The 9,000-nt window shown below is 43.7% G+C and overlaps 1 protein-coding gene across 1 annotated transcript; it reads right to left on the reverse strand.

The window, feature by feature from the left end:
- Positions 1-1,111: 1,111 nt before the first annotated feature.
- Positions 1,112-1,282, reverse strand: LOC116809480 (small ribosomal subunit protein uS14-like). The gene has a single exon (XM_032753349.1). It carries the CDS (start codon positions 1,280-1,282, stop codon positions 1,112-1,114), a length of 171 nt encoding a protein of 56 aa, XP_032609240.1.
- Between the last annotated feature and the right edge of the window lie 7,718 nt (positions 1,283-9,000).

The following is a 9,000-nucleotide window of genomic DNA, read 5'->3' on the forward strand; positions in this document are numbered from 1 at the left end:
CAAGAGTGTAGTGGAAATGTTTGGATTGGATTTAATAAACATTAAGACACATAGGAACAAATGCAAAATTCTGGACTCTGTGAATGCAATTTGATGCTGTCATTAGTGTTGCCCTCTGCAAAATGAAGTCTTTTCTGACTGAATGTATTTTCTGGTCTGGGGCCATTACTTGTCAACAATTCATGCTATAATTGTTCTTGGGCCTTTGTGCTAAAAATGCATGATGATCTGGCTGGACATGGTGGCTCACGCCTGTAATCCCAGCACTTTGGGAGGTCAGGAGTTCAAGACCTCCAGGCCCAGCCTAGCCAACATGGTGAAACCTTGTCTCTACTAAAAATAAAAAATTAGCTGGGTATGGTGGCACGCACCTGTAGTCCCAGCTACTCGGGAGGCTGAGGCAGGAGAATTGCTTGAACCCAGAAGGCGGAGGTTCAGTGAGCTGAGATCGTGCCACTGCACTCCAGCCTGGGCGACAGAGTGAGACTCCGTCTCATAAAAAAAGAAAAAGCATGATGATCATGATAATGGAGGAATGGAATTAAAACTCCTTCCCTGTGTAGTCCCAGCTACTCGGGAGGCTGAGGCAGGAGAATGGTGTGAACCCAGGAGGCGGAGCTTGCAGTGAGCTGAGATTGCACCACTGCACTCCAGCCTGGGTGATAGAGCAAGACTCCGTGTCAAAAAAACAAAAAACAAAACACAAAACAAAACAAAACAAAAAAACCTCTTTCCCTGACATTCGAGGCCTTAGATAGCAGGGATCTAACCCATGTTTAAAGCTTAATCTCTCCCCTATGCAAAACTTTGTGAGGAAAACTAGTTACTCAACATTCTGTCTCCACCACTATTGCTTTATTAGTGATCATCGCTCCTTCCGGAATGCCGCTCTTACTAAGGCTGTCTGGCAGTTCTGTCAAGGATCATTTCAAATGCTACTTCCTCCATGATGCACCTCTTCTACGAACTCTTTTCTACTCTGATGAAGTTTCTTTTCTCTTTTTTTTTTAATTAAAGGTTTTTAAAAAATAAATGTTTATTTTATGTACAAAAAAGTATCATGGTTTTTCATTGGGTAGATGCCTTGGATAATCCTTTGAAGGAAGATCATTTAGTTCAACTTAATGAAACAGATATCCTTCGCATACTGACTGAAACACTGGTGGCACATATTGAGGCCGTATTTCCGGATCAGACCGTGCTGGTTTGAGCAGACGCGACAAGAGCGAGAACCCTGGCCAAATTTTCGCAGGTGGCTCCGGTACAGCTGTTGGTGACCCATCTTGCTCTCAGGAGTTTAACGAGGTAAAAGTAAAAATTTTTTTTTTTTGAGGCGGAGTTTTGCTCTTGTCACCCAGGCTGGAGTGCAGTAGCGTGATCTCGGCTCACCATAACCTCTGCCTCCCAGGTTCAAGCCATTCTCCTGCCTCAGCCTCCCGAGTAGCTGGGATTACAGGCATGCGCCACCACACCTGGCTAATTTGGTATTTTTAGTTGAGACAGGGTTTCTCCATGTTGGTCAGGCTGGTCTCGAACTCCCAACCTCAGGTGATCCGCCCGCCTCGGCCTCCCAAACTGCTGGGATTACAGGCATGAGCCACTGCGCCTGGCCAAGAATTTTTTTTTTTTTAAGATCAGTTTTAGGTTCATAGCAACATGGAGAGGAAGGTAAACAGATACCTCATACACTTGTCCCCACAGATGCATAACCTTTACCATTATCAACACCCTGCACCAGAGGGGTGCACTCATTACAACTGATGATGCCATACTGACACATCATATCCCCCAAAGCCCATAGTTTACATTAGTGCTCTTGGTGTTATTCATCCTATGGGTTTGCACAAATGTATAGTGAAATGTATCCACCATGACAGTATCATACAGAGTATTTTCACTGCGCTAACCCCAGGCTCCAACCCTTAGCAACCACTGATATTTTTACTGTCTCCATAGTTTTGCCCTTTCCAAAATGTCATGCAGTAAGCAGCCTTTTTGGGATCGGATTCTTTCACTTAGTAATATGCATTTAAGTTTTCTTCATAACTTTTTTGAGACAGCCTCACTTTGTCGCCCAGACTGCAGTGCAGTGGTGCGATCTCGGCTCACTGCAACCTCTGCCTCCCGTTTTCCAGCAATTCTTTGCCTCAGCCTCCTGAGTAGCTGGGTTTACAGGCATATGCCACCAAACCTGGCTAATTTTTGTATTTTTAGTAGAGATAGAGTTTCACCATGTTGCCCCTGGTCTCCAATACCTGGCCTCAAGTGATCCACCCGCCTCGGCCTTCCAAAGTGTTGAGATTACAAGCGTGAGCCACTGTTCCTGGCCTCTTCATAACTTTTTATGGCTTGAGAGCTCTTTCTTTTTTCTTTTCCTTCCCTTCCCTCCCTGCCTCCCTTCTCCCTCCCTCTCTGCCTCCTCTCCCAGCTCCTCCTTGCCTCCATCCTCCCTCCCTACTCCCCTCCCCTCCCCTCCCCTCGCCTCCCCTCCCCTTCCTTTCCCTCCTTCTTTTCTTGTTTTTTGAGGCAGGGTCTTGCTCTGTCACCCAGGCTGGAGTGCAGTGGTGTGGTCATGGCTCACTGCAGCCTCAACTTCCTGGAGTCAAGTTATCCTCCCATCTCAGCCTCCCAAGTAGCTGAGACTACAGGTGTGCGCCACCATGCCTAGCTAATTTTTAAATTTTTTTAGAGATGAGATCTCACTATGTTGCCCAGACTAGTCTTAAACTCCTGAGCTCAAGTGATTGTCCTACCTCAGCCTCTGAAAGTGCCAGGATTACAGGTGTGAGCCACCATTCCCCACCCTGGACATAAGTTTTTAACTCCTTTGGGTAGACACCAAGGAGCATGATTGCTGGATCATATCGTAAAAGTATGTTTAGTTTTGTAAGAAACTCCCAAACGGTCTTCCAAACTAGTTGCACCATTTTTGCATTCCCACCAGCAACAGTTCCTGTTGCTCTATGTCCTCACCAGCATTTGTTGTTGTCAGTGTCCTGAATTCCGGTCACTCTAATAGGTGTGAGGTGGTGTCTCACTGTTTTAATTTGCTTTCCCTTGATGACATATGATGTGGAGTATTTCTTCATATGCTTATTTGCCATCTACATCCTGTTTGGTGAGGTGTCTGTTAAGGTTGTTGGCCCATTTTTAAATCAAGTTTTTTTTTTTCTTATTGGCAAGTTTTAAGAATTCTTTGGTCTGGATGCGGTGACTCATGCTTGTAATCCCAGCACTTTGGGAGGCCGAGGTGGGTGGATCACCTGACATCAAGAGTTCAAGACCAGCCTGGTCAACATGGTGAAACTGCATCTTTACTAAAAATACAAAAATTAGCCAGGCATGGTGACGTGTGCCTGTAATCTCAGTTACTCAGGAGGCTGAGGCAGGAGAATCACTTGAACCCAGGAGGCAGAGGTTGTAGTGAGCCAAGATCGTGCCACTACATATCAGTTTGGCAACAGAGCAGGGCTCTGTCTCAAAAAAAAAAATTCTTTGTATCTTAGGTAATAATCTTAATATATCTTTTGAAGATATTTTGTCCTAGTCTGTGGCTTACCTTCTCATTCTCTTGACATATTATTTCACAGAGCAGAAGTTTTTAATTTGAATGAAGTCCAGCTTATCTATTATTTCTTTCATGGATCATGCCTTTGATGTTGTATTTAAAAAGTCATCACCATACCTAAGGGTATCTAGGTTTTTCTCCTATATTTTCTTCTAGGAGTTTGTTTGTTTGTTTGTTTTTGGAGATGGAGTCTTGCTTTGTCACCCAGGCTGGAGTGCAGTGGTGTGATCTTGCCTCACTACAACCTCCACCTCTTGGGTTCAAGCAAATTCTTCTGCCTCAGCCTCCTGAGTAGCTGGGATTACAGGTGTGCACCACCAGGCCCCGCCAGTTTTTTTTGCATTTTTAGTAGAGATGAGGTTTCACCATGATGGCCAGGCTGCTCTTGAACTCCTGACCTCAGGTGATCCATCTGCCTCCGCCTCCAAAAGTGCTGGGATTACAGGTGTGAGCCACCTCACCCGGCCTAGGAGTTTTATAGTTTGCATTTTACATTTAAGTATATAATCCATTTCAAGTTAATTTTTGTGAAGGGAGTAAGGTCTACATCTAGATTCATTGTTTTGTATGTGGATGTCCTGTTATTCCAGCCACCACTTGTTGAAAAGTCTGCCTTTGCTCCATTGTATTGTCTTTGCTCCTTTGTCAAAGATCAGTTGAATATATGTGTATGGGTCTATTTATGGGTTCTTTGTTCCATTTATCTATTTGTTTGTCCTTTTTCCAATACCACATTGTCTTGATTACTGTAGCTTTATAATAAGTCTTGAAGTCACAGAGTCAGTCCTCCAATTTTCTTTTTTCTTGTTTTGAGACAGAGTCTTGCTCTGTCACCCAGGCTGGAATACAGTGGTTTGATCTCAGCTCACTGCAACCTCTGCCTCCTGGGTTCAAGCAATTCACTTGCCTCAGCCTCCCGAGTAGCTGAGATTACAGGCATGTGCCACCATGCCCAGCTAATTTTTGTATTTTTAGTAGAGACAGGATTTCACCATGTTGGCCAGGCTGGTCTTGAACTTCTGACTTCAAGTGATCCGCCCACCTTGGCCTCTCAAATTGCTGGGATTGTAGGTGTGAGCCACTGCACCTGGCCTTTATTTTTTTTTTAGACAGGCCCTTGCTCTGTTGCCAAGGCTGGAGTGCAGTGGTGCAATCTTGGTTCACTGCAACCTCTGCCTCCTGGGCTCAAGCAATTCACCTGCCTCAACCTCCTAAGTAGCTGAGACTACAAGTACAAGCCACCACACACAACTAATTTTTGTATTTTCTTTAGAGATGGGGTTTCGTCATGTTGCCCAGGCTGGTCTTGAACTCCTGAGCTCAAGCAATCTGCCCACTTTGGCCTCCCAAAATGCTGGGATTACGGGCGCAAGCCACTGCGCCTGGCCAGTCTTCCAACTTTGTTCTTCTTCAGTACTGTGTTGGCTATTCTGGTTCTTTTGTCTCTTCACATCCTCTAGAATCATTTTGTTGATATCCACAAAATAACTTCCTGGGACTTTGGGAATGCATTAAATCTGTAGATCAAGTTTGGAAGAACTGACATCTTGATAATATTGGGTCTTCCTACCCAGGAACATGAAATGTCTCTCCATTTATCTACTTCTTTTTCTGGATGAAAGTTCTCTGAAGGTAGAAGCTACATCTTACACAATATAAATGAAGGGGTCTCTAGCTTGTTTCCAGCCTTCCCTACTGTGAAGTTGTTGCAGGGATGTGACTACCCAGCCAGGGACTACATTGGCCAATACCTTGCATCCAGGTGTGGCCACATGACTGTTCTCACCTGTAGAATGAAAGTGGAAGTGGCCAGGCATGGTGCCTCACTCCTGTAATCTCAGCAGCTTGGGAGGCTGAGGCGGGCAGATCACCTGAGGTTGGGAGTTCAAGACCAGCCTGACCAACATGGGGAAACTCCATCTCTACTAAAAATACAAAATTAGCTGGCGTGGTGGCGCACGCCTGTAATCCCAGCTACTCGGGAGGCTGAAGCAGGACAATCGCTTGAACCTGGGAGGCTGAGATTGTGGTGAGCCAAGATCGCGCCATTTCACTCCAGCATGGGCAACAAGAGCAAAACTCAGTCTCAAAAAAAAAAAAAATAAAAAAAAAAAGAAAGTGGAAGTGATGGATATTGCTTCTGGGCTGGGTGTTTTTAGGTGTGCAAGCCTTCTTTACTCTTTCATCTCTTCACCAGCTTGAAGCAGAAGATTCTGATGCCCTAGAATATGGCAGGAACTCACGATACAAGGAACTGGAGTCCTTGGATCACTACATGGAAGAAATTTGTCCTGTGATCTAGAATAGCATCATTGAGCTATTGAGTGTTAAATAAACTTTCAATGGGTTAAGCTGCTGAAATCTGATTTTTTTATTTTTATTTTTTTGGAGACAGGGTTTTGTTCTTGTTGCCCAGGCTGGAGTGCAATGGTGCAATTTTGGTGCACTGCAACCTCTGCCTCCCGGGTTCAAGTGATTCTCCTGCCTCAGCTGGGATTACAGGCATGCACCACCATGCCCGGCTAATTTTGTAGTTTTTTTTTTTTTTTTTTTTGTGAGTCAGAGTCTCGCTCTGTAGCCCAGGCTGGAGTGCAGTGGTGCTATCTCGGCTCACTGCAAGCTCCGCCTCCTGGGTTCATGCCATTCTCCTGCCTCAGCCTCTCGAGTAGCTGGGACTACAGGCGCCCGCCACCATGCCTGGCTAATTTTTTTTTTGTATTTTTAGTAGAGACGGGGTTTCACCGTGTTGGCCAGGATGGTCTCAATCTCCTGAACTCGTGATCTGCCCACCTTGGCCTCCCAAAGTGCTGGGATTACAGGCGTGAGCCACCGCGCCCGGCCTAATTTTGTATTTTTAATAGTGACAGGGTTTCTCTATGTTGGTCAGGCTGGTCTCAAACTCCCGACCTCAGGTGATCTGCCCTCCTCGGCCTCCCAAAGTGCTGGGATTACAGGCATGAGCCACCGTGCCTGGCCTGAAATCTGATGTCTTATTCCTACAGAGCTAGAGCCATTTCCCTGACTATTACAACTTGGTATCCTTTTAGTGCTTGGCTCATTTCATTTCATATGGCAGATGCTCAAAAAGTATTTATTAAAATGAACTGAAAAATCAGAGACAAACACAAAGAAAATATAAATTAGGTTATACTATTAGAACATAGTTTGAGATGTCTGATGACACAAAAATACTCTCTCAACCCTATTTTTCATTGAGAAAATGCCTCTTCCCCCAAGTCATTTGTTTTATAGGTTAAGTGCTTACACTTTGAGATCAGTTGTCACTTGGTTCTTGGCAAAGAGAAAATAAGACATTTTGAGAATTGATGGTCATTCTGGTTGAATACGGATGCCAAGTTTTCTTCTGGGTATAAGAGTCAGATGGCATAACTGTGAACAGGTAACAGCAGGATGAAAGCTATCCCTCTTTGATTGTCAGATACTTAGGTCAGATTTTCAGATGATACATAATTAGTGGACAGGGCCCTTGGCCAATAGCACATCCATTCACATTTCAATTAGAGGTGCATGGTAAGGGGATGATATTATTATTGCTGGTATTATTTCTGCAGTTGAGCTAAGTACTAAAAAAGGGAGATAGTCCCAAGCCCAAAATGTCATCAGACCAAAATGAGGCTGGGTCACCAGCCCTCCAAATCAAACTTCAGGCTAATTCAATATGATCGAATGAGGTATTAGAAAGTCAGAATTTAAAGCCTGAGGAGTAAGAGACGGGAGATGATCAGAAGTGTGGAATACAGCTTTTGTTTTGTGTATTAAAGTTACACTTCAATCTCCTTTCAGAGTGCTTCTTTTTTTTAACCTCTTTCACCCACTTTATTTGTCCTACATCTCAGTAAGCAAGCTTCCTGTGGAGCCATGTTTCTCTCTCCGTTCAGAGACATGTTCCCATGATTTCTCTCTGCTTGGATTGTATGATTTACCTGGCTGGCCTCCTGTTCCATCAGATTGTTTCCCATAAAAATGCTGATGAAATTCATTTTTGAGAATTTTTTCCTTTTTTTTTTTTGCTTTTTCCTTAAACAAAAAGCCAAACACATACTTTCTCATAGCAAGAAGACTAATTATGATTTAGACCTGTTTTGGGGGACCCATTTGTAGTCATAAAAATCAACTTACTGAGGCCGGGTGTGGTGGCTCACACCTGTAATTCTAGCACTTTGTGAGGCTGAGGCGGGTGGATCACTTGAGGTCAGGAGTTCAAGACCAGCTTTCCCAACATGGTGAAATTCCATCTCTACTAAAAATACCAAATTAGCCGGGTGTGGTGGCACATGCCTGTAATCCCAGCTACTCAGGAGGCTGAGGCAGAAGAATCGCTTGAACCTGGGAGGAAGAAAATTGTGGTGAGCTGAGATCATGCCATTGCACTCCAGCCTGGGAAACAAGAGCAAAACTCCATCTCCAAAAAAACAAAAACAAAACAAAACAAAAAAAACACCAAAGAAAAGAAAATATCAAAGTGTGTTATAGTAATAGGTAAATATCAGTTCATAAAACACCTATTTATGTTACTTATATGTTGTTATGTGCTATGAGGCAAAAGAAAATTTTTTTCTTTTCTTTTCTTTTTTATTTGAGACGGAGTCTCGCTCTTGTTGCCCAGGCTGAAGTGCTGTGGCATGATCTTGGCTCACCGCAACCTCCGCCTCCCCCGTTCAAGCGATTCTCCTGCCTCAGCCTCCTGAGCAGCTGGAATTACAGGCGCACACCACCACAGCCGGCTAATTTTTGTACTTTTAGTAGAGACAGGGTTTTGCCATGTTGGACACCTGACCTCAGGTGATCCGCCCACCTCGGCCTCCCAAAGTACTGGGATTACAGGCATGAGCCACCACGCCTGGCAAAATAAAATATTTCTTAGTGTGGGTTGCAGTAAAAAAAAATCCATTGATTTAGCAGATATTTTTCTGGTTATTATTAAATTAATAATTAACTATCTATTGTTGGGGTTTCTTGGGGAGGAATAAGAAGGGAAATGTCAAGTTGTTAATATTTAGTATTGTTCCTTGAGGTAAAGTGAAGACATAGAATATAAACTTTATTCATTGTAAAACACTTTTACAATGAAAAACTTTGAAGCTCGTTTTCTAAAATAAGAATAAAATTTATAAGGAAATTATCACATTATCCTGAAGTTGTATTAACATATTAATTTGACTAATTATTAGCTTTAAAGGCTTACTTTTTAAAAATAGCTTTATAGGCCAGGCATGGTGTGGCTCATGCCTGTAATCCCAGCACTTTGGGAAGCCAAGGTGGGTGGATCACCTGAGGTCTGGAGGTCGAGACCAGCCTGACCAATATGGTGAAACCCTGTCTCTACTAAAAATACAAAAATTAACTGGGCATAGTGGCAAGTGCCTGTAATCCCAGCTACTTGGGAGGCTGAGGCTTGAGAATCACTTGAG

This window comes from Hylobates moloch, unplaced genomic scaffold (genome assembly GCF_009828535.3).
Source record: "Hylobates moloch isolate HMO894 unplaced genomic scaffold, HMol_V3 SCAFFOLD_1, whole genome shotgun sequence".
NCBI lineage: Eukaryota > Metazoa > Chordata > Mammalia > Primates > Hylobatidae > Hylobates > Hylobates moloch.

Bases quoted from the DNA above. Each gene is read 5' to 3' on its own strand.
- LOC116809480 (XM_032753349.1), bottom strand. From the start codon at position 1,282: ATGGGTCACCAACAGCTGTACCGGAGCCACCTGCGAAAATTTGGCCAG.